At 37.9% G+C, this 25481-nt stretch overlaps 2 protein-coding genes across 2 annotated transcripts; one reads left to right on the top strand and one right to left on the bottom strand.

Annotated features, from left to right (window-relative positions):
• Positions 1 to 114: 114 nt before the first annotated feature.
• Positions 115 to 10782, top strand: HLTF (helicase like transcription factor; the record flags this gene model as incomplete). The annotated part of the gene is given in 8 exon segments (XM_083868229.1): positions 115 to 379; positions 3460 to 3512; positions 3514 to 3582; positions 5007 to 5045; positions 5047 to 5124; positions 5306 to 5530; positions 7268 to 7336; positions 8049 to 10782. Coding segments are annotated over 8 exon segments (951 nt in total). The 3' UTR covers positions 8202 to 10782.
• Positions 10783 to 12555: 1773 nt separating this feature from the next.
• On the bottom strand, positions 12556 to 25443 carry GYG1 (glycogenin 1). The gene is made up of 7 exons (XM_083868748.1): positions 25367 to 25443; positions 21965 to 22100; positions 19882 to 20056; positions 19404 to 19566; positions 17499 to 17625; positions 14273 to 14492; positions 12556 to 13319 (listed from the first exon to the last, which is right to left on the bottom strand). Exons 1-7 carry the CDS (start codon positions 25371 to 25373, stop codon positions 13158 to 13160), a joined length of 990 nt encoding a protein of 329 aa, XP_083724874.1. The 5' UTR covers positions 25374 to 25443; the 3' UTR covers positions 12556 to 13157.
• Positions 25444 to 25481: the final 38 nt, after the last annotated feature.

Here is a 25481-nt window from a genome sequence, read left to right as displayed (position 1 = left end):
CAGTATTTTCTGTATTTTATGGGGCAGCTTGTGTTTTTATGTACTGTAGGCTATATTCTTCATTGTGCATCAAGTGTTCTGATTGCATTTTGATCAATGGAACTGTTTTGAAGCATGAGACATCAGAATGTTTCCTGTATGGAAATCTCTGGGTTTGAGTGTGGTTCTATATTTGCAAATTATAAAACTCCTGAAGAATTGCGTGAGACATTACTGAGTAAAATTAAGTTGGTTCTGAGCTCTCGTTCAGATGAGGAATGCACAGTCTGCTTGAAATCACTGACTCTTCCTGTGATAACACACTGTGCACACATATTTTGTAAAACGTGCATTTTTGAAGTCCTCAGAAATAAACGGGTTGATTTTTCTATGTTTAAAAGTAATTGTAATAGCTATTCAAAAGCAATGAACTGCTATCACCAGAGGGCCGTCTAGCTATTGTTCGTTTAAATTGTGAAGAGTGTAAACCTAGTTATCATCTGTCTTGTAAAAACATTTGGCCTGGAGTTAATCTATGGAGAGAGCAGCTGCCAAGCTGAGCAGTGGTAAGGTCCGTCAGTATTTTTAAAAGCTTGTTCTGTAGTTCTTACCTTACTTTTTCCAGGGGTAAAAATGTGCAGCATTGTATGCTTCCATATGGCTGGGTGCCTCTTGGCTGCTTGTAGGTGATGCTCATATATATTATTATGCTTAAGAGAGAGCAAAACTGTGTATTGGAGGTTGACTGTTGAATTAAAATCATATCTACACTCCTTTTTCCAAGCTGATAAACTTTGACAGTGAAATAGCTGTCTTGCTAAAGGGCCATCTTTATGTCCCTTCTCTGGGCTCTATCCAGAAAAAGCTTGTGGATGAGTATACTTGGATTGCTCTTTTGAAAACCATAGTATTTATTTTTCTTGTGTGCTTCTAAGATATACTTCTACTTTTTGTTTGCCCTTTTCTTTCTGAGGCAATATAATGGCATGGTAGTCTCACCATCCAGTGCTGCTCCACTTACTCTTGGGAGTTGTTCTGACTCCCTCTCAGCCAGAATAGAGCTGCAAATGTTAGCACCAACCTGTGTGGTGTTCTTTATTAGGAACAACAAGTTAGTCCCTGCTTGTGCATAGTCAGTCGACATGAGAAGACGCAAGTGGGAAGTGTGGTCTGTCTGGCCTCTGGACTGACATTGTTCATTTGCCAGATACACAAAATTCTGATGTAGCTATCCCACTCTCTAGTTTCTGAGAAATTTGAGGGAAATTAGTGGAGGAAAGAGCACTTATAGAGGCCTTTTTCCAGTGCAGAGGTTCTTAGTGTCTGTAGCAGTCAGTGCCCCCACTGAACCTTCTGGTGCTTGTAACATGCAGAGAAATAAACTGCACTGCTTTCATGGAGGTGGGTGTGGATTCTGCTCTTTTGAACTGCCATAAGTTTCTAAAACAGTGAGTGAATAAGCTTTCTTACCTTCAAAATGATTCCTGATTTCAATCAATTGCCAAGGAAATTTTTGCAGCTTTTAGTCAAAATTCTGACATGCACCTAAATCCCAAAGTTGGAGAATTCACTGTTTCCACGTTATAGGTATTTGTACTAGTACTGCATCTGAGCATCACAGCTGCTCTGTGCCTGAACGGTTACAATGCAATTCTCTCATAGTAAATAACAGGGAAAGTACTTTAGGGATCACCTTGAAAACAAAGGAGACCAACAAACTGCAATACCGTCTCCCAAAAGCAGCTTGGATTCAAGCAGGATTCTTCCAGGCAAGGTAATGGTTTCCATTATTAATGCAAATGACAGCATTAAATCGTCAGTGAGAAATGAGGTGTGAAGCTGCAAAGTAAAACTTCGGAGTGAAAAGTTTGGTCTGTCATGGTATTACAAATTTGGAAATCACTTTGTCTTTGTAATGTTAACCCAAAAGCGTTTACTGAAATTGAAAAAACTTCTTGGTAGTTTACAGCTTGAGAGTTAATACTACCTTCATTTCAGTCTGAGTCTAAATTTAAAGTTGTTCAAGTAAGTAAAGATCTTATGCAGAGGCCACAATAAAGCTTTAAGATCTCTATAGTAATCTAATGTCTTTGTGTATCAACTGCATTCTTATAAAAGCTTGACAGATATGCATTCAAACACTTTTTCTTCTTCTAGCTGTTCATTGTGAGACTTCTTTTGGTTTTTTGTCATTTTCATATGATTTTACCGTACGTCTTCAGTGTCTGTGTTGGCAATGTTCAGCTGACTTTTGTGTTTATAATTACTGTACTGTAATTACAGTACTAACTATAGTACTGAAGTGGAGAAGGAATGCAGAAAGATGTGAGCTTTTTATTAAAAAAAAAAAAAAAAAAAAAAAAAAAAAAAAAAAAAAAAGCCTTTATGAGCACTGTTAGGAAGGCTTTTTTCCAGAAACCTTTTTTCAGATTTAATAGAATTTTTTTTTTTTTTTTTTTTTCTTGTCACTGGAGGATTTTTGGTTTACTGCCAAATCAGGAATGGCATTCACTATGTTTGGAAAACTGTCACTTCAAATTTTTTTGTGTTAAAGAGTCTGCCTCTTGAAAGGAGACTTTATTGCTGCAATAAAGTAATGTATCAGACTGTGACTGCCAGTCTCTTTAATTGGCTAGCGATTCATTCCAGATTAGCAGTCCCCAGTATTCATGTGCTTTGTGAGGCCTGCTTTGTAGCCTCTCTAAAGATGCCTTGGTTCTGTGGCCAGATTTCTGTGTAAACAGAGTTAGCTAATTTTAAAGGGTTGCTCCATTAGGCAGAAGTTCTTCATGTCTGTCGCTTTTGCTTCACAAAGTTGTCCCTTTGTACAGTGCACACGGTCTATTATTAAATTTTTCTGAGTAGTCCTATGAAAGTGCTATTGCATAAATTTTGCTTTATCTAGAATGTACTTCAGAGAAAAAGGCTTTTGGTGTTAAATTATGTCTCATTTCATGTGTCTGTTGGGAAAAAAGAGGAGATACCCTGTGTCTGGTCCTGACAAAGCATATTTCATCAGACTGCTATTATTTCTGTGCAGGCTTTGAAGAAAAAGGCTAAAAGGTCATTCTTTTGTTTGCAGCTAAGAAAGATATTGTCTTTAAAAGATGGTTTATTTTTCTCATATTTTAAATTAGCTTACTCTCATAGCCCAAATACATCCTTGCTTTAAAACCTTGAGCTACTTATTTCAATATAAATATGCTCGGAAAGAAGACCACTTTACTTTTAAGGAAGGCTGAGTGTTTATAAAATGTGCAGTGTTTATGTTATTGTGTGTTTATCTTCTTGTAAATAAAATATTTTAACTCACATCAGAAATGACAAAGTGTGTTACAAGAATGGATTCTTGAGGATTTTTTAACATGAACATGAATATAATAAATGCATAAAAGGTGCTTTGTAAAGGTGGTATTTAGCATTCACTATAAATAACTAGATTTAATACATGTCTTTTAATGTTGTTGGGCTTTTGCACAGCCAAATGCCGTCTCTGTAGGAAGGAGCTTCAAGTAGACAACTTGGTGGAATGGTCCCTTAGAAGAGGAAATAGACTCCAATAATGGAAAGAAGCCTGATCAGGAGTGGATATCTAGCTCAAAGGTGCGTTATATTGTGTTTTATTTAGCTTTCATTATGGCTTTGAAGCGCATATTTTATAATTATGTAAATATACTGAACATATTATACATACGGATAACATACTTCAAGTTATAATTTAGAAGTCTGTCCAGCGTGTCTAGCCAGCACAGAAGAAAATGCATACTGAAATCAAATTTCACAAACAAATTTTGCAGCAGGGAAACAAGACAAAAGGAACGCCAGTTGTAATTTGTGCTGGTCATTGTTTGGTACATAGATGTGTGTTAATTGAATAAAACTTTTGGTTAAGAGCTTTGCCTTTTTCAGTTTCCGAAGATAAAGCAGTTCTGTAATTCCTGAAACTTATTCAATTCGTAATTTACTTTTGGAAACAAAATCTAAATAAGTCCTTCTTTCTTAAGTCTTATTTAAATAATATGTATTCTGCTGTAGAGAGGAAAACTAAATGGGCATATGTTCAATACAACACTCATCAGGAAAAAACATTGCAATATTGTTATTTTATTTTGTGGACTTGTTTCTCAAGGTCTGCCACATCATTCTTCTTTGCCTCACTCTCATTTGCTGCCAGAATTTGTATCTTCCGGCTCATACTTGGATCTTTTCATTTTGAAATTGCTTTTCTGAAACATTAAGTTTTTAACTTTTTAATGAAAAAATTGTTCTTTCAAATGCTGGTTACAAATGTATTCCCTAAAAATCTTTTTGTGGAGACCTAAGAACTAATTCCAGACATTATGCTCTAGAATAAATCAAGATTTTTATTCTTTTTTTTTTAAGCTGGTGCAGTTACTTTTATTCTCTAGTTAGTGGTTCTTTACGTCATCATAGCTGAACCTTACTGAGAAAACTAGCAGTGTTCTGCCTCAGATCCAAGTCCTTGTTCCTTTTGTTCTCATATTGGTTCCAAGAGAGCTTCTGGTGCCTCCTTATCCCGTGTCATAACTAGCCTTGTCTTGCATTCCTTATTTGCCTCAGTATTTCTGGGGGAAGCCTTTCTCACTTGAGTGTTGCTATGGTAGATCACTTGCCTTGGGGTTGTCCATTGCTTAAGCCTTGTTCTTTGAAGTTCCACTACTTTGTTCCTATTTCCATATACCCTGGAGATAAGGGGCTTGCAAACTTTTGACAATATGAAGTATGTCTGAAGAATGGGTTGTTAATCCTCCTTCCCAAAGCACTCTTACTACAGCACTCTACACCTGTAGTTTGTGACTATTAAAAATGTTGAACCCCTAGTTTCCTAAGGAAATTAGAAGAAAGCCTACCCACAGAATTCAAGATTAGTTCATTTAAAAGGTATTACTGAACAGGGATTTTCTCTCAATTGATATGAACTTTATCAAAGCCATCCGTAGGAATGGACTCTAGACAAGTCAGAATAAGTTCCTTTCATTTCAAATAAATACTTTATTTGATTTCAGATAAACACTCTTATACATGCTTTAGTAGAACTGTGGAGGTATAAGTCCAGCTGCTAAATGTCTGGTTGTTTCTCAGTTCACAGCCTTCATGTCACTGAAAGAAAACTGTTTGAAGTCAGTAGAACTGATGTTATTTTTAATAAACATGTGCTTTTATAGTGTTTTAGAAAGATCTCACGAAGAAAACAGAAATTTAAATATGGATTTCAAAGCAGAGGTCAGAATTTTGGTGTATTTATTTCCTGTTGTCACTGAAAATAGATTGTTAAATTGAACATTTTTATTTTCTCTTTAAAGAATCAGGGTTTGCCCTTACTCATTTGGATGGGTCAATGGCACAGAAGAAAAGAATGGAAGCAATTTGTTGTTTCCAAAGCAACCAAGCAGGGTCCTTAATGCTTTTGTCTCTGAAAGTGGGTGGAGTTGGATTAAATGTGACAGCAGCTTTCCTAGTGTTTTTAATAGATCCCGTGAGTAAAAGGTGGTTCATAATGATACGGCCTAACCTAGGTGAAGCTTCTTTGGTGCTTTCCTAAGAGGCGGAAAAAAGGCCCGCCTGAGAAAGAATGACACTGATGAGTATCTGTTTAAAAGACAAATGGGACTTTTCTTCATTTGTTTCCCTAGCATCTTCTAGGGATGTGACAGTGGGTGGCTGCTCGTGTTTGATGGAGGAGCAGTGGGTTCACATGATCCTTTATGATCTCACTTTTGAATAATCAGTGCCTAATGAGATTCATTCATGCATTAGCATTCCTTGAAGTGTACTAGCAGCAACAATAGGATTTAAGAAGCGGAAATACCAGTGTAGTAACCAGTTTTTCAAACTCTATGGACTTATTATAGAAATGTACCTTGGAAATCTGCGTTCCTTCTCTGAGAGGTGTACTGCCACAGTGCAAGGGAGGAATATTTATCCAACCATAGATTACTCTCTCCCTCCCTCCCTCCCTCCCTCCCTCCCTCCCTCCCTCCCTCCCTCCTTTTAAAATTGTTTATTTGTTTAAATACAATCATAGATGCAGAATTCTCGCCTTCAGGAAGAAATATGAACCTTTAATGTGAGAGTATCACAAGTATACAGATATTTCTCTAAGGCTCAGGTTTTAAAATATTTTCCAATGTAAAACACAGTATCCTTTGTAGGAGATACTGCAGAAAGGTATAGAAGTACTGCAATTCACTTTTCCTGTGCTGGACTGATGAGAGAAGAGTGAAAGTAGTGCACTTCAGTAATTCTTGACTACACCAAAAATAGAATGGAACATTGGAACATACTTCTGCATGTTTGAGCTAGGCCTTTCCTCCAGACAGCATGTTGTTCTTATACAGTGAGCTTAATAATGGAACAGTTTGCCATACATAGCTTCCCAGGAATGTTCATCTTGAAGTGACAAATACATAATTTGTTCCTCTTTTGCTTACTACACAGATTGGAGAAACAACACTTGTTTGGCTTTTATCTTGCAGCTTGATGTCTCTGAGTGTGCGTAGGCATCAGAGGTTCTTAGAATCTAAAACAAGTCATTAAGAAAAATTCTTAGACAACTTGCAGCATGTGGGTGACATGACAAGGCGAGCCCATTGCACAAGACTTGCTTATCAGAGACAGAACATTATTACAGTTGATGTAGATTTAAAGATCTATTCTCTGAGAACTAATAGTACTGTACCTCTACATAGATAAAACATGCTGGGAAAATGCAGAGCACAGACTTGGCATTTCACAGATCTTTACATTTAATATTAAATCCAGAGTAGTATAAGTAGTAACAGCTACGTTATTGTTTTGTGTCCAGCAAAATTTCTTACTTACCTAACATGATGATTATTGTATATACTAATGAAAGCACACATGGGCTTTCTTAACAGTCTAGTTTACTCTTACATAACAGCCTGTGTCCAGTTGATTTAGATTTTGCCATCAGGTACTGAGTCAGTTAGTATATGCAGTGTTTGTTTCAGAATTAAAATAACAGGATTGTTTTGATGTCTCCTAGACTCCTGACAATTTTTGTTTTTAAAGCATTTACCTGAAGTTCCTGCTTGTTATGAACATATAAACAGAAATTCTCAAAGCTTTCTTTATAGCCGGATACTTAAAGAGTAAGACATTAGGCAGGGAGTAATTCCTCTGCAGGCAATATTTGTTCAAGAGGTGATGGCACAGTGTCTGTTTTGTGATGCCATGTGCATACTACTATGTTTTGAAGGGAGGTTATTTAACTTGTTCATTGCTGCTGCTAATAGCTTGAAATCCCACTGCAGAACACCAGTGTTCTGACAGGTGTTACATGCTGGGTCAGAAGCATAATGCTGCTATTACTAGGGTGATTTGAAAGATGATCCTAACAGTTTTCTGGTTATGATTAAATAATTATTTTCCAATAAGCTTTATGGTATTTTAAAAATAATTGGGCTATCACAGTCTTACCAGTAAAACTAAATTGTGGAGTGACTGTTAAAGTGTGCTTTGATTGTAAGATTTTAATATTAGAAATTAAATATCTCCGTTGAGCTATTTGAAGTGACTCAAATGGGATAGTATAGCTGTTGGGTAGCCTGGCTATTACAGTTCATTATCTTGAAGGTACGTAGAACATTTTTGTCATTGTCATAGCAGCAGCTTGTTTAGCTGTGGAAGAGCAGCTAGCCTGCCTCGTTAATATTCCACCACAAAAATAATATTTGGAAAATTGAAGCCAGGTACTCTTCTAATAAAAGTAGCAAAGAAGAGATAGATATCCTTCCATAAATGTTTAAAACAAAAAAAGCACCAAAAAAATTAAAATACCTTATCTTTTCCTCCAACTGCTTTACAACCTTTTTCTCTGTGTTTACAAAGTAATAGCTAAATAATGTAACTGTACTTAGGATACTTAGCTCCCTAGAATTTTTTTCTGGAATACCTAATCATCTCATCCTAAACTTTTATTTAGAGAAATATAACATCTCCATTTCAGTGCTTTGGGGTTTTTTTTGGGATTTCTTTTTTTTTTTTTTTTTTTTTTCCTTTTTTTCCCCCCTTCTTTTGTATTTTGGTTTATTGTGAAGGATTCAGTAGAGGAAAATATCCTGAAAATTGAGAACAAGAAAAGGGAACTTGGAGCAGGAGCCTTTGCTACCAAAAAGCATTCAGCAAGGGAAATAAAACAAAAAATATTTAACAAAATTAAGGCTCTGATTGATTTATAGCTTGATTCTGTGGTATTTTTCATAAATAACATATTTAATATTTTGGATAATACTTCTCTTCAAGTTACATGTCCCATGCTAATTTTCAGTTTTGCTGTCTTTGTGCTTAAAATATAAATGCTTCAGATAAATTATAAAGACTAATTTTTGCATAAATCTTAATTTAAGAAGCACAGAAATACCTGAAATTTTTCCAGTGTTCATTTCTTCAAACAGTTGATTGTTAGTATAATAGTTAAGAGCACAAAAAAACCCCTCAAAACCAAAATGCATATTCATGCATTCTAACCTGCAAGCATTTCATCTCATTTTAGAGGTGAAAAAGTAATAAAAGGTAAATAATGTGTCTTCTCCTTTAGACAAAACCATCTATAAATGAATTAATTTCATGTTTCTATCTTAGTATTGTCTGATAAACAAACAGATCATCTGGACCAATTGTTTCAGAAAAGGTGGTCAGTGACACTTCATAAGAAATTCTTACTTTTGCAGGCTGTGTTCAAAGATGGTATTTAATTCAAAATTTTAAAATAATTTTTACTAGTTCTGAATAATACCCAGGTGCAGGAGGGAGTTCCTCTGATGATTACTTCCCAGGAGTTAGTAAAAAGGAAATACTTAAATTTGTAAAGCACTTTCTTTTAATATTTTACTTAACAGAACTCCAATGATTTTTGTAAAAGTAAAGTTTCTTTGGATAAAATGCTAGAATCATAGGCATGTATTGACAGCATGCTATCTAGTAATTTCAACAGACACTTTGAACAATAAGACCATGCTATATGCAAAGTAGAATCTAATCCACTCATGTCAGTGAATGAGTTAGTCCTTGCAAAATAAATTAAAACAAAAAAATTATTTTATAGCTGCCAGCTTTATAACAGTTTTCCTGTACTGCTTTTCCTCTTGTAGTGGAAAAATGGCATGTTTGCACTTCTGTACGTATGTCTTAATGGAATGCTCATCTGCATGCCCCTTGACTTATGGAGGAAGAATTTGGTAAACTACACCTGTTCATGTACCACAGAGTAAAAAATAGAACTGAAGAATCTCAGTTGAGTATTAGTTGAATATTTATGTCTGTTCCTTTCCCTCCATTTGATTCTCGCCTTCTGATACATGTTTACCTAACATTCTGCTCCCTTCACTGTGATGCACAGACTTCGAATTGGAGAGATTGCTATATCTAGGTCCTGTTTAGATTGGGAAGTGTACTTGGCAGCAGAGAAATGGAGTCTGTAAAGCTTGTAAAGCCTTTCATCTCTTATGTCTGAAAATATCAGCCAGCTGATTATAAGATGAATTGCAAACATAGGAAATGGAAAAGGACTGAGAAATTAAGGGAAGATGTCTACTATTTGGAGCAAGTGACCTAATGAAAGAACTGAGAAAGCAATTATAAACAAGCAAACTAACAAACTGATGCAGTTTTTGGAGCCAGCACCTTAGCTATGAAGAGTGGCGTACTTTGAGTCTGTTAGAGAAAGAATTACAGGGACACAAACGAAGACAGCACGAACCCCAGTATCTGATTGTCACTGAAGAGCTGAAAAAGAACAAGAGAACAGAACTAAACCTGATCGAAGTTGGGGGTTGAGTGGGGCTTTTTTGGGTTAGTTTTTTCGGGGTTGATTGGTTGGTTGGTTTGTTTGTTTTGGGGGTGTTTGTTTGTTTGTTTGGGGTTTTTTTTGTCCTTTTTTTCATAGAGTTTATGTAAGTTAAACTTTCTTTGGGTTTTTCTGGTTCAGATTTTGATATTTAGAGAAAAGCAGGAAAAATAACTTGGAATTATGAAAGGGGGATTTGGCTTTTTTTTTAATGTCCATATTACAGGTAAAAATTTCACAGATGAGAGAACCATTTATATGGCTAGTCAAGCTACATCATTACTTATGTGAAAATATGCTGATATTTTACAAAATGCCTTGGTATGATTATGAAAACAACTGAAAACAATTACTAGGTTTGTTTTTTTGTTTTTTTTGTTTTTTTTTCTATTAGATTATGACCTCCATGTTCCAAGGCCAGATATAAGTTACCAAAGGTAGTACTAAGCTTTATGATCTCTCCCAAGAAAGCCATTAATGTGTCTGAGAGAAAAGAGGTAAAAGCTGAGCACAGAAAAATCCTGTCTGATTTGATAAAGCTGTTTAGTAAGCAGGTGGTTAAACACATTGGTGTTCTCACTGTTAGGGCTTTTTTTTTTCTGCTTTTCATGATATGTAAGTAGTCCTTGGCTTTTGGCATTCCCCTTTGGGGAGTTTGAACAGTATGTTCTAGAAGTAAGCTTTTGGAATTGTTTTTGATTCCAAAGATTGAGTTAGTAGTCTATCATTCTGGTCTTGGTTGGGTTTTGTCTGCTTGTTTGAGGGTTTTTGGTTTTTTGGGTTTTTTTTACCCTATACAGAAAACAAAGATGTATATGGAAAAATGCTTCTTAATCTTTTAAGAGTCGCTCTGAGTTGTCACCTTTTAAGGAACACCTTAGATTATAGGCTTCATAATGGCAAATTAAGTTCCACTATTTGAGTTGCAATCTAAGCAGTGCTGTGATTCTTCTGAAAAATGATGTTAAGAGTGTAGTGCCGTTTTGAGTACCTTCAGATTAGAGTTGAAAACTGCTTGATGTATCAAGTGATGTTATTGCAAAGAATAAAAAGGGAGTTCTGCTTTTCTGCAAAAGCTGTCTGCAGGGGTTGTGAAGGAAATAGTGGCAAATAATGACATACAGGTCATTTTATTGAAAATAAGCTGCATAGAATTTAGTATAGATGTCATACCTTTCCTGAGGCTGTGGTAAGCACTTGATCATAGTAAGAGTTACAGAGGCTACAACAGAATTATTTTCACAAGTTATTTTCTTCACTAACTGTATTTGTTAAACCAAAACATGCTGGTTTTCATCTTATTCAGCATCTCTCCCTATTTTACTGTATTAATGTAACAAAACTTACACGCTAAACCAAATTTTCAGGCAGGTAGTAAGTATCATACTTTTATACTTTCTTGGTTCTCTCCAACTAAGCTTAAAAAGAAGTAATGTGCCTATTCTCAAGCATGAATACAGGCAAGGGGAGGAAAATTTAGATTGTTTAGCTTAAAAAGAGTATTTTACCACTTTCCATAGAGTAGTCTTTGAGTATGCAGAACTCTCCAATATTTGTTTGATAAAGTATACTTTTGTCATTACAGACTGTAACTAGTAATCCCTCCTGCTTTCATACAACTTCAAATTTATCTGTTAAAAAAAATTTAAAAACCCCACAACCAAACAAAACAAACAAAAATCAAAATAATAATTAAAAAGAAAAAGAAAAAAAAAAAGAAAAAGAAAAAACACACAGCAAAAGGAAAACCCATATAGGAAAGGGCTAGTTACAACTGGGAGTTCAGATACTATGTTCTTTTAAGTAGCTACAAGCTCCTTCAGTTTGAACCTCATCTTTTAGCATTTTTCCTAAATGGTGACCAATTAAATCATAGACCAATTAAGAAGTGAAAACAAGTTAAAACAGACCAACCCTTACACTTGTATTATGTCTTCTGCTTTACCAGCAAATGGTGAGAGCTTGTTGTTTATTTTATCTCTAGGCTAAAGGTTTAGCATCATCACTAGATTCCAGCCAAAATCCTCCTTTACAAGGAAATAATGAAGCAATATTTTCTTAGTGTTTCTGAATTAGTACAAGGTACAGCTGTCAAAGAATACTAATTTTCTTCTCTTTAGACTTTTGACTAAAGAATAGATCTAAATCTTAGTACAGATGACAGCCAATCTCTGTCATCAGCATGCTTTATTTTTACTGCTTTTCCATGTAAGTACATGTAGCTTGAGTGTGGCAAAAAAAGAGCACTTTCTTTTACTGTCTTTACACATGGAAAGTTTTCCTTACCAGGGTAGGTACAGTTACATAAGCAGCTATGTAATCTTTCTTTGCCAAAGTAGTATCGCAGTTGTGTTTAAGTTCAGCATACAGGGCTTACATTAGGGATGATGTTTCTTTAGTCACTTGAAAGAAAAATGCATTCTTCCCAAACTTCAATGTAAGCAGCTTCAGCAGGTACTTCCTTCAGCGCCCTGTCCTGTATTTATGGCAAGCTAATATGGGGATTTGCCCTAAACAGCTCCCTGGAAAGCGACTAAGTAATTTGTCTAGTAAACCAGTAAACTTCTAAATAATTACAAACTAAAAGCTGGACGTTTGCTTACGAGAGCTTGAGTAGCATGAGCAAAGCTTAAGGGGTATTTATACCTGTTGAATATTTTAGTTGGACTGCTTTGGAGCTCCTTTTTTTGAATTGCCCAAGAGTTTAGGGAAGACAGAAATGCTTGACAACTTTTTATTTTTGTATCAAGTGCAACATTGCAAGGAACAGATAAAACTCAGTTTACTAGTTCCATAGTATACAGAACTGAAAAACGCATTCTGCCATGCCGCAGGCACTGTGCGTAAGAACCTGGTCAAAATTTCAGTGCAATTGTGACTGGAAGAGCAAAGCAGTGCTATTACTGTTACAACTGTATGTATCCCAGTGTCATTAATACATTTATGGTAAAGCAGAATGGCTACCACTCCAGTGTATGAGCAATCCCATGAATTAGATTTTACATCTAGAACAGCAAGCAAAGGAATCAATGCTAATCATCTTAATGACGTGAGGTAACAAACCCAGTTTAAAGAATATGTCGAGCCAATTGATCTAAACAAAAGAAATTTTAGGCTGAAAATACCTGGATTTATCTAGTAGGGAGACTTGGAAATCGGGCAGTAATAGGTGGCCCAAGGATTCTGCTTCCTAGCTTTTGCTCAGTCTTCATCTGTAGCACTGCAGAGGCCTTCAGCCAAGAAGTTTTTCCTCAAGCTACTAGCAAGTGTAACTGACCACCATCTATACCTTTCTAGCTGTTAGTTCTGGAACAAGTCCTTGCATCATCACTGTTTGAGACAGGCACTTCTACTGAAGGTAGGTATCAAGTTTCTTCTTGATGTTGTCAAAGGAATCCACTCCCATATAGTCAGCTTGGCCCTGTTCCCACCGTTCCTTGCGTTCTTCCGAAGATTCAGTTGGTAATACTGGCGATACTGATACGTGGGACACTGCCTCTGTAACTTCTGCCTAAAAGGAAAGGCAGAGTAAAAATGTAGAAATACTTTGTACAGCTAAAGCAAACAACAGGACATAGAATGGGGCCAACAAAGTAGATATTATCATGCACAGTAGCAAGCATTGCCAGTGGGTAGGGATTGTGCAGCTTTCCTAGCAAAATAGCAAAGCACAGTTATACAAGTTAGCAAGGGAAAATAAAAAGAAAAAAAAAGTAAAGTTTAAGTTCTTCATACCTCTCTACAGAAGCCACAAGAGAAAGCCAGAGTATAGACCAAGCCAGATAGCTGCAAATAGTTTGTTAGAAAGATGCAAGATTACCAAGAGAAGCACATCGTAAGAGATCAGTAACTTTGGTCTTAGAAAGGCTGAGAACTTAAACTGGTCCATGTACTAAGCTGAGACTAAGAAGTCTGCAGTCAGATGCAGCCTACTAAACTCTGTGGATGAGAACTAGAGTTAGAAGCATTACTTTGGTTTTAATCAGTATTGGCATTCATCACTGCCTGTTGATGTAAGTATTGATTCTCAAGGTATCCTAGGCTTACCTAAATGTGATTCACCATGCAAGATCTGTACGTACATATTTGCATGCTGAACTGGGGTTCTTCTGCTTGAGAACCTTATTAGCTGCAACACATTAAGAGTTAAGCCCTTCTCTGTATACATTAAATAAGTTACTACCTCAAAGAAGTTACTACAGTATAAGACCTGGTGCAACCTATGTAACTACATACATAGTTTGTTTTAGGCAAGCATACAGTTATGTCCAAGAGCTGTCTAGCATGCTTCTCTTTTGTAGTATTTATTCCAAGCTTAAAAGGACAAAACTAAAATACCCTGCATCCCACAAACTAAACCACACCCATGCTTTGAGATGGACAGAGGGAAGGGAAATTGATGCAATGTAAATAACCTGTCATCCATACTTAGGTATGGATATACAAGATTATTAGAGCACGTACCATATTTACCCCTGTAGTATTTTCTTTAACAATTCCATGCTGTTCTAGTAATGGTAAAACATCAGCTATGTAAGTATCCCACCACATGTTGAGGAATTCTGGGTGAACTATTTTAGGGTCGTCCATGTTGCGCTTTATGCTTTTTGTTCTGGAGTCATATGTATAGTTCCACGGCTTTGTGCTTCCCAGGAAATGCACCACCTTAGTATTTGCACCAAACCTGTTGGGCAGAAAATTTTTAGAGGTCAGTTTGTACATGTGTCTAGAAAATGAGTTTTGACTGGTACACATAACTTTTTGTAACCTGCTATTTCTGTATTTGTCCAGAAAACAGAAATATGAATATATTTAGGAGGCTAAATACTAAATGATCAGACTGCCAATGCCTATCGGGACTGAAAGCATTGCAATACAACAACAACAAAAAAAGCAAACTGAATTCTACATTACACTAGTCAGAATACAGCCAAAACCTAGTGGTCTGGGCTATTTAAATACTTACAGACAACTCAAGTCTTTAGGGTGATGTCCATAGCTCAGGAGAGAGCAGTCTCAAGCAGCCGTTGCAATCGGAACTGGTTTTAAAAGTGAAAAAGATTCTACTCCAAAGTCAGCAAGCCACAGAGTTAAGTATTACAAGTATTAAGTGGGGAAGGGTCAGTGTTAAGCGTTACCCTTTCAGCTTATAGCCCTTTAGAAATGGATCACTGGATGGCTCTGCTGCAAAGAGACCATGTCCCTGCAAAATAATAACTTTGTATAACCAAGGCATTTCAGAAGACTCCTGATCGCAGTGCAGCAGGGTCTTGTTAGACAACCCTTACTTCCCAAGTAATCTTAGGGCATGAGTTTGGTAGTGGGTTGTTTTTGTTTCTTTTTGAAACCGTTTAAACTCCATTTTCAATACGGACTTCTAGCTTTGCTCCAACTATTATCACTATGTTCTTCTGCATTAAAAGTATAGAAGAGATGCACCTCTTCTCAAGTAAAGAACTTAATGCTGAAAGAGACAACATTCATGTCATTCTCCTACAGTTCCAGAACTAGGTTGCAGCTTGATTCAGTTTTGTGAGCAAGCAATACTAGTCTCTCTGCCAACAGTGACTATTTCACCTATTTCACTTGGTATCACATTAGGCTTTCTTGTCAACATAGCATGACTGTAATGGAGAGTAACATCAAGTAGCTTGTCTAACATTTTATTAAGCAGATGCTGATCATTTCAACCAGGACTCAGATGTTAAAGATTTTATGTATGGAGACAACACAGGTGTGTTTCTGAAAGGCCAAGTATTTGCATTTTTTTCATTTGCATGAAGAAAAGAGTCTTCAAGAGGTCAGTTACTGGGCTTTAAATCCCAAAAGTCAAGATTTAGCATAAGGGGACTACCTTAGTTTTATTAGCTGTCACAGTACTAAACAACCTGAGTTTTCTTCATCTTAGGCTGCCCCTGTTATGAAGAAACTTATTGTTCAAAAATCAAGAGAAGTTAAGTTAGAGAAAAGAATGCATAAGAAGTATCATGTGACATTTGTTGCAAATGGAGAAGTGTACTTGTGGTATCCTGTCCACTTACGGTCAGAGCAACAGATGCCAAGCTTATACAGTGTTTTCAGCATCTGTCTTCTACGTACGTTCTGGACCTGCAATACTTTATTTTGACATTTAAGCTCAACTGTTAGGAAGCTTTATGTCCACACTGGCCTCAGCAACTAATCTGTCTTTCCACATCTCCCAGAAAAGTCCTTCATCAATGTTTTGAAGTTAGAGAGCATTTGTCATGAATTGGCATTTTCCTTTGGAAAAAGGATTACTGAGACTGCTGTGAAATCTAGTCTCACTGTACAAAGCTGCAAAAAATTTAGCTATTGCTGTCAGTAGGTTTAAATTTCACTATATTCCAACTGCTGATTATCAGGAGTGTAGCTGCTGATCCAACCGAGGGAACTTGTTCCACATATTGAGCAGGGAATGTTACTTACAAGGGCTGCACTTCCAGCATTCTATTTTTGAAGGTCTGATGAATTCAGTTAACCAATTGATTCAGTTGAAGAGAATTTTCGTCAGGAGCTCCCAGATCCAATTAGTCTTTTGTGGCAACAAAGTAATTTGTAAAATTAAGACCATGTGACTAACAGCCAGCCATGGAAAGGGGGCATACTCTACAATAGATGTTAGTTTATCGAATGCTATCCAGCTACTTAGTCATTCTGAGGCTTGCATATATTTCTTTAAATAAATGTTCCACTTTTAGCAGGACAAGATTCCAAATAGTATTCTGATCACAAGACATAGTTTGAGCTTGAGCCAGCAAAGCCCTGCTTATGCCAGCTGCTGCTTTAGACACTAGTAACCTGATGTCATTCAGAGATCAGACTGTTTTTATGCACTTGGCACTTTCCCTTGCCTCCAACTTCTGCAGCTCATAATAGATAAAGAGTTTCTGTGTAACACTTCAGTTTCCCTTCTTTCCCCCCACCCCCTTTCTCCTGGATTGTTACAACACTTTGAACGACCCTGCCTCTGACATACAGTTTACTCACATGCCAAGTAATGCTGCCAGCTAGGGAGGATACAGGTTTCGTCACAGAGGAAACATGCAATGGTATGTGGTTGGCTGTAGTCTTTGTTCCATCTTGGTGTTACTTAAGGAACTGACAGAGGTCTAGAAAGACTGTTAGGAGAGAATTCTAGCTTGATACAAATCTTTGTTCACCACACTTACTTGAATGGTATAGGTTGATTAGATGAAACTGTAACTACTGGTTGTTAAATACCCTAAATAATTGGAGTGAAAAAAGGGCAAGTTCTCTAAGTGGGAAGGATACCACCAGTGACATGCTGAAGTTCAGCTCAAGTTGATTCAAGAGCCTACTGCCATTGGTTAGAACTGTACTAGACTGTATCCTATACCAGAAGGGTGCTTTCTTCTTTTGCAAGTGACCTGTCAAATGTTCTTACTCTAAATCAATTTCAGTGTTATCACCAGGGATGAGTCATTTAAGCTGCAGATACAGCTGCCTCTCTGCATTTATCTTGACATGATTCATTTGATTTTCATCAATTCAACCTTTTTTTTTTTTTAAGAGAAGAAATTTTGATATTTTGAGTGACAGGAACAATCTCCTAGAAAACCTGTGTAAGCTCACATCATGCCTCTTCATTCTGTTACAAGAAATTAAGAATATGTAAGCTCTGAAAGTCTTCTTAAAGTTTTCAACTTACGCTTTAAATGCTGGAAGGTAGGAATATACAGAAGTGCTGCTCAAATTATAAATAAACGGTAGATGTTTGCTCATGTCTGTTGTTGCCCAGCTGCTGAAGAAGGTGTTTAATAACCCCTGATCTGCACCTAAAAGAGAGAGCATTAATAGGCTACGAGCATCAGACAGCTGTTCGAGGATCTTTTTCAGCCACCTTACTAAGTAAGAGTTGGTAATGCAGTTATCATGTCCTGTAGAAGTCTGGCACAGAGCACTAGAGTTCTATTTGTAAACAACCCTGTAAACCTTGCAGCCTTTGAATATTCCAAAAATGCAGAGAACGAAATAGTATGTATGGGGTTACTTTTGTTAAAAGATAGGAAGCTGCTCACGAACTCTGCCATTCTTTTTCTTTCACGCCTTAAGTTCAATCTGTGTAAGGCAGCAAAAAATCCCCACAATAGAACAGTACAACTGAGCACTGTTCACCTTCAGGAAAACTGTAGCTGAGAAGATCAAATGGCAACAATTGGTTTTATTACTTATGCTTACAGATGCATGACCAACATCATCTCACTGACAGAGTTAGGGTGTTAGTGGCTTGTTAGACCTGCAGTCCCAGATGCATCTACCTCCACACTGATCTGATACGAAAAGCACGCGTAATCTTAGTGACAACTCTAGTAAAACTCCATCAAATTCCTTAACAGACAATAGGTGTTCCTAGTTCTGCACTAAAAGGCTCCTGACTAACCACTAAATGAGGACAACAATCTGTGTTCAGAGGGGTGACCTCTTAGTTTGCAAGTAGAGTTTGTTACAAGGTTAAGTGAGTCTGAAGTTGTTTGGTATCTCAGTAGTAGATTAGCAAAACAAAACAAAACAAACACCATTCAGGCCAGAGCAGACTAGCTCATAAGTAGCGTCTGAGAAGTAAAAACCCATTTATCTATATCCATTCATTCTTCATCACAATGAATACGATTAGTCTTTAAATGGTAATAATTCCTCTTTCAAGGAGATTGAAGGAAGTCCTCCAACTTTCGCTTGCTGTATTCTTTCACCTATCACTGCATTCAGAGAAGTAGCATTACTAAAGAGTAGGTAAAGGGATAGCTTAGTTAGTAGACAATGTTTCATTTTAATCTTTGTTTCCTCAAGCACTCGGTCTCTGCTGATTCAGGAAAAGGTTTTTATTGGCCTATGATTCGATTTAGGACAGTATTAAGGTTTATACCATCAGTGCTGTTTGAGCAGGATTTGCTTTGTGCAGCTGAAGTATCTAGATGCTGGGCATAAACTTAGATGTACACACAGTACACTGACAAATATAATTTCTAGATATCCTGTTACAGCTGTCAGCATACATTCAGATTGCAGAGTGAGAAACAGCCTGGAGACTCAGTCCAGTAATATCAAACCTCTGACTTGCCTCTCAATCCATAAAGGAAGGAAAGCACTTCTGAAGAACTTTTATCCATCGTAAGAGAACCTAAGGGGCAGCAAGTGTATTTAACTTGGAGTTAAATACAGGAGTTTCTCTTGCTCAGATTGTTTTACATACTAGGCTTTTCTTCAGACTGCACGCATTTGTGGCAAAGCAGACAATGAAAGCGGCATCTAGCTGCCCTAATTCAGACTTCAGCAGGAGTGTTATATAGACAGGCTCTGAGACATCTTGTTATATGATTCTGCGCTTGTTAGTCTGGAGACCAAACTCAGTTTTTATTTCATGAAGTCTGAAAAAAGTAGTTTTACTACATATTGTAATGATAGCCTCTATTTCTGAGAAGGATACAATTTTTGCATAGTTACATAGACAATTCCATCATACTGAGTCCCCGTGAGATGTATATAGTTACTGAGCCATCCCAACGGCTGTCACCATTTTGGTCTAACTTACACTGAACTACAAATTAATACATACCATCAAAGCTGCCTTTCTCTGTGGCAAACTGTAACAGCTGACTGTATGTTTCAATGGATGGTCGGTAAACAAAAACTCCTGAATTAAAACAGTCGGGCCAGCCTGGATCTGGTGCTGCAGACAACTCTTCTCTCTCAAAAAGCTCATCTATATTTGTCAAAACCTAATTGAAAAGGAGTTTAAAAAAAAGCTTTTAGGTTAGGAATTGTGGTATCATGTTTTAATGGACTTTGATATCAACATTAAGACATGAAGAAAGTTCTTGTATCAGTGTTCATCTTACAGAAGACAATACTTTACAGAAATAGTCCCTACAGACTTCATGACAGTTAGTTTAGTTTAAAAGGTACACACACTCTTACTGTCCATCTAGTAAAAGGCTTCTTTAACCCCTATTCTTAAAAAAAAAACCACAGAAAAACATCCAACAACTCTGTTACTAGGTCTTCAAGAGGTACCATGAGACGCAGCTACTTACCATTGTGTCTGCATCCATGAAAACACATTTTGAAAACTGTGTCAGTTCCCAACAGTGAAGCTTTGTTAGCGTGACGCCCAACTCAGGTCTTTTCATTAGTGCCAAGTGTGCTGAATCCCCACTATCCAAGACATTTACCAATATGACTTCATCAAAGACTTTTTCCAGCACTCTCCTGGGGAAGAGTCAATTGGCAAGATTTAGTTCTAGTGTTACTCCAACAACAGACCACGTGACAAATTCTGTAAAGAGAAGTGGAATGACGGGAACCTGGCAACATTTCTTGTTGCAAAGAAGTAAGAGTTCACTGCATATGTTGGAATGCACAGGTACACCTGTCTGCCACAAAGTTTGTGACATGCACATATTGGTAAACAGAGAAGACTCTTGGGTGCTGTTTTTCTTCCACAGAGTTTTACTTGGCATTGCTATCAAGTCTGGTAAGTCATAGCTATGTAGTGCAAACTTTCCACAAAGCTTTTTTTTTAAATCCAGACACTGACTTCTGTCAACTTAACAGTCTACTCTGAGCAGGCAATTAGGAAATGGGAAGCTGTCAGACTAGCTTGAGCAGGACAGTAGCTGAATCCCAAACAGCTGAGACAAGATTTTATGCAATACTTGCACTGTTCTGGATTTGTGACATCTGACTAGGCCGAGTCAGATGTCTCAAAATATATATATATCTTTATCTCATAAAGTCTTTTCAAGACTGACTTAGTCATGGCTGTGGGTACAGAAATGCTTTGAGCGAGTATCATATTCGCTAAAGAGGACAAACTTTCAGGCAGTGTAGTGAAATTTTTTGGCAGATGTCCAACTGTTGCTTTACCATCAATATAGCATTACCATTACTTTGAGAGATTAAGGTGTTCATGCTGCTTAAAACAGCCTGAACATTAGTAAACATCAGTAAAGTCTTACTGTTCTACAGCGTATCTTGAATGCTCAGCAGTTACCAGTACAATTTGAACCACAAAGCTTGTAAATGGGTTTTGGAACTCTGCCTTGCAAAGCAATCTTTATACTGACAGTTTGGTATGGACAATGCTTCTGAACTTCAGGCATACTTTGTTAGCACAGACAGGGTGAGAAATGCAAGTTCCAATTACACCACTAGGTACATAGGTATCACTGGCCTAAGGACACAGTATTAGCTGGCTTGCACTAGCACATAGGTATATTTAGGGTTCATCTTAGAAGAGCACACTCACCTAGTAGCTGTAATGAATGTTCCTATATGCAACATCTTAATACTGATATGACTATTTAGCTGCCAGGAGACCCCAGGGAGAGTCGCTGCATTTTTTTTGTTGACTTACCTCTCTATTGTGTCTATATATTGATAACTCTTTTCAGAATTGCTTCCCTATGCAGAGAATCTTGACCTATCATCTGTAGTTCCCATAGTTTTCCATAGTTATTAAGTGTTTCATTGTTTGCTTTTTTTACCCTCTTACATGTGGAAAGAGAATCCAGTCCACTCCATAGTGACACTATTCTAAGAAGGCTGTAGGAAGCAGTTGCCTATTAATTTCATTTGATGTACTGTGGTGACCTTGTTAGATGCCTCTGTTCAGCTGCTGATTCAGGTGCTACTTTAGTTCTGCTCACTTTCTTCTCCCATGATAAAATTTGAAGTGTCTGCTAGATTTCAAGAGAGCTTGTGTTACATTATCTCAATCGGGAATACTTCTGCAAAATGAATAAATACCAATTCCCTGCTCCCACCTCCACATGCATACACACAGCATTAACAAATGCATAGGCAATATCACATTGTTGGACAATTCTAAGACTATGAAAGAGTAAAAATCCAGAGGAAATATCAAATCATGGTTTAGAGCTCTAAATGCAGACTATTTGTTTAACTCATATTTGGGAAGGAAAAAAAACCACACCAAAACAAACAGTTTCATGTCTGAAGAACTTACAGAACTCCAGATAGTATTGATGAGTTCTGCTGAAATTAGTTGCTTAGCTTCCAGAGTTTTGAAAGGTTACTGTTAAGGAATTTAACTTCCACTTTTCAACCTGCACATCAGCAGGAACTGTTGCAGTCTGAAGTATGTAAGTGACTTACCTCATAAGATCTGAGACCTGAGGAGTAATGAGTGCAGTCAGCTTCCTTGTTGTTCTGTACCGTTGCAAGGATGAACCAAGTACCAGTGCTCCTTTCACATATGAGTCATTTGTGGCTAGAGTCACAAAAGACTGGTCTGGAAGAAATGAACTTAGTCAAGTTAGCATGATCCACTACTTCATTCTGACGCAGATACATTAGAAACCTAGTACTGTTAGGTAGTCGTGCTGTGAGATCTCTAAGACGTGCCCTTTAACTTTTCCTATAAGGCCTTTCTACGTGATGCAGTGAAGCAGATTACTTGCTATTGGTAACTTGACACACGGCAAAATGCAGTAAAATGACCCACAAAATCCAGACTGCTGCAAGAGAACACCAGTTCAAATTTGCCCACAGGTTAAATAAGTCATGCCAGATGTAGAGACAATTCAAAATTCTAAAGAGCCTTACTTTGGCCGCTCATATGCTATTATGTTAAAAGTGTTTGGAGTCTGTGGGCTTGCTTTTAGCCTAAAGTTAGTAAGGTTTTGTAGAGTTTCTCTGTGTTCAGCTCTCAACCCCAAAGCTAAAGCAGTGTAAAACTTGCATTTAATTTTCAAATGAAAGTAAGCATTGAATTGTATCTTAGACAACAGTTTTAAGTTTTGCTAGCTCAGGATTTTTCAGATCAGTTGTTCTGCAATCCATGCTCACAGCTCTGTCACAAGAATGCAAGATTTAAATGGGAAGTAACTAGTAATACAAAAGGAATTTAAAACTGCAGGAACAATTTTTACTCTGAGCAAAAAGAAGTACTATAATCTTCTGCTCCAGCTGTATCTTAAATATAGCTGAAGACAGATTGTTTTGCCATACAGTACTTATTGAAGCCATATTATAGAAGTTTTGCATTCTTTCATGTCGCTTTAAACTGCCAGAGTGGGACTGACAAAAGCAACAAATAATTTACAAAAGTTTTTCAGTTCACTGTTAACTATTTTCATGTAGACCTCTTTTCAAAGTTATATCACTTTACAAAGCATGCTCTTTTCTACCAATCCATCTTTCACTCTATCAGCCAAACAGTTTCTTCCTAAGAATTTCAAGAGTATTGATATTTTAGCAACTTTGAATTCTTTTCTTTACAGAAGGTGTTAACAAGGTTAGATCAGAGTGAGAGTTCTGGACACTTAAAGGCTTACTATCAAGCCTAGTAGAAAGATTAAAGGACAGACTCCTTTCAGAAAAATTGTTGTTTGGCACAACTCCTAAGTTCACGAGGCAGTCATCATTGATATCTTTTTAATTTAATACCCCCTTAACAGTTGACAACAGACAATCATGTACCATAATAAGCTCTGCAAACCTGGTATGCAAGATCTATAGACCAGCTACAAAACCTTCTATTTTGCTTAGCAGCAAAACCAACTAGTCCCAAGGGATTTAGATTATAGTGGTCAATCACAAAGATCAAAAAGCTTCTATAATGCCAGGAGTAAAGATATTTTGTTTCAATTCACTTTTAGCTGCCTATTTGTACTAGTCCATATTCAGCAAGTCTGCGGAACAACTTTGTTTCTTTAAAAGGGCAAGTGTGTAACATTTTAAGTTGTATGAACATCCTCTTAACAGGACAGGGTTTTTCACTAGGTAATTTGCATGTTGCTATTCAATACATGGAAGTCTGTCACTATGCTCTCAGGCAGCTCACCAAAAATCCAGTGCAGACAAAGTGGGATTGTGCCCAACATTCATCTGAATGTTGGTTTGTTGTTTTTGTTTTTGTTTTTGTTTTTTTTTCCCAGCAGTTTGAGACTAATTCTTAAAGTGATCTTGTCACTGAAAGACAGGTCTTTTCTTCATTGATCTGTTAGCAGGTATACTTCTACTCCAACCTCATCTTGAAACTGAATATTCACTCACAAAGGTCTTTAGAGAAATAAAGTCAATTTAATGATGGAGTGAAGGCTAAGAAGCCCCCCCCCCCACTGCATCCCAAGTCTAGGAGGAAACTTTACAACTGCTTGACAGGAGGTGAATTTTGCCAACTTGGAGATCACCTAAGTCAGCATAACTTTCCAAGGTTTTGAATAAACCATGTTCTATATATTCTACTATGTACATTTTTAAGTACATGAGCCCATGCTACAATTTAGGCAAGATCAGTTGGTGCTTATTATGGAAGTTATATTTGCAAAAGACCAGTTCATTCTATCTAAACAACAGGTATTTCAGCTGTGTGGGTCTCCCTTCTCATCCTTTTCCCCTTCTCTGTAAACGCTTTCTCCACAGACTCTTATGTTTACACAGCAGCCACTGTTAGGCCCAAAACACAATGAACTCACAGTATGTGTGACAGTATATCTTCAAAACCACGCAGAATGAGAGGCTGTGGCACAGCTTCCTAATTGACTTACCCAGACAAAACCATGCTACTTCAGAGACCTCTTTGGCTGCCCGAGTTCACAGGCTATAATATCTCTTTGCTAGAGTTTTTATGCTAGCCCTTACACACCCACAAGCATCCTGGAAGTCTGAGCTAGACGTGATCTTTTATTTGATGGTATGCAGGAGGTTACTGGAGTGCTTGGCCCAGATCATTTAAAAATTCCCCTGGAAGATTTTTTGTAGGCATAGCCAGAGTTCACAGGTGCTTGCCTTTCCTCCTGTTCTCCGAGTTAGGTGCTAATATATCTGGGTTGGTGGGGTTTTTTTGTTTGTTTTGATGTTTTGTTGTTGTTGTGGGTGTTTTTTTTTGTTTTGATTTGTTTTTGTTTTGTTTTGGTTTTTTTTTGAGCACGGGATTCCTAGAGAGACGGGAGCATCTTATCGGGGGACAGAATTCCTGCAGGCTTCCAGACCTGAAAATGAAACCGACTCTGCTGACAACTTCAGATGAAAATCGGGGGGGGGAAAACCAAACCAAACCAAACCAAACAAAAAAAAAAACCAAACAAACAAAAAAAAACACACGGAAGAAGCAACAGGTACGTGGAGAGCCGGTAAGGATCTACTCACTGCAAAGTATCAAAATCAGAGAAATCTCTGCGGCGTCTCGAGAGGGCTGGGTTTTCCCCTGTGAGACGCTGTAGCCCTACAGTGGCCTCTCCGGCCCATCCTGCTCCCCACGGCGCCGGCTCCATCCCTCCCGTGAGGGGTCGGAACCTGGGGCAGAGCGTCGAGGTGGGCGCGGAGAGAGCGGGCAGAGCGCGCGTCCTCTGAAAGCGCCCGGCGGGACGACTCCCCCCCCCGCGGGCAGCCCCTGCCCCCCCAGCCGGACTCCGCTCGCCGCCGGCACGGCGGGATAAAAAGATAAAAATAGCCGCGGCCGCCGCCATCCCGCGGCCCGGAGCGCGGGGCAGCTCCGCGAGCGCGGCCCCGGCCCTCGCGAAGGGCAGCGCGAGCGGGCGGGCGCACACTGACCTGCCATGGTGCCCGGGCGCGGGTCGGCTGCGGGAGACGCGACGGCCGCGGTCGGGGCCGCCCTCAGGCCGCCCTTATATAGGGGCGGGGCCAGCAGCGGCACGGCCGTGGCGGC

This window comes from Zosterops lateralis, assembly GCF_965231275.1.
Source record: "Zosterops lateralis genome assembly, chromosome: 10".
In the NCBI taxonomy this organism is placed as follows: domain Eukaryota; kingdom Metazoa; phylum Chordata; class Aves; order Passeriformes; family Zosteropidae; genus Zosterops; species Zosterops lateralis.
This window is presented reverse-complemented; position numbering and strand designations above follow the sequence as displayed.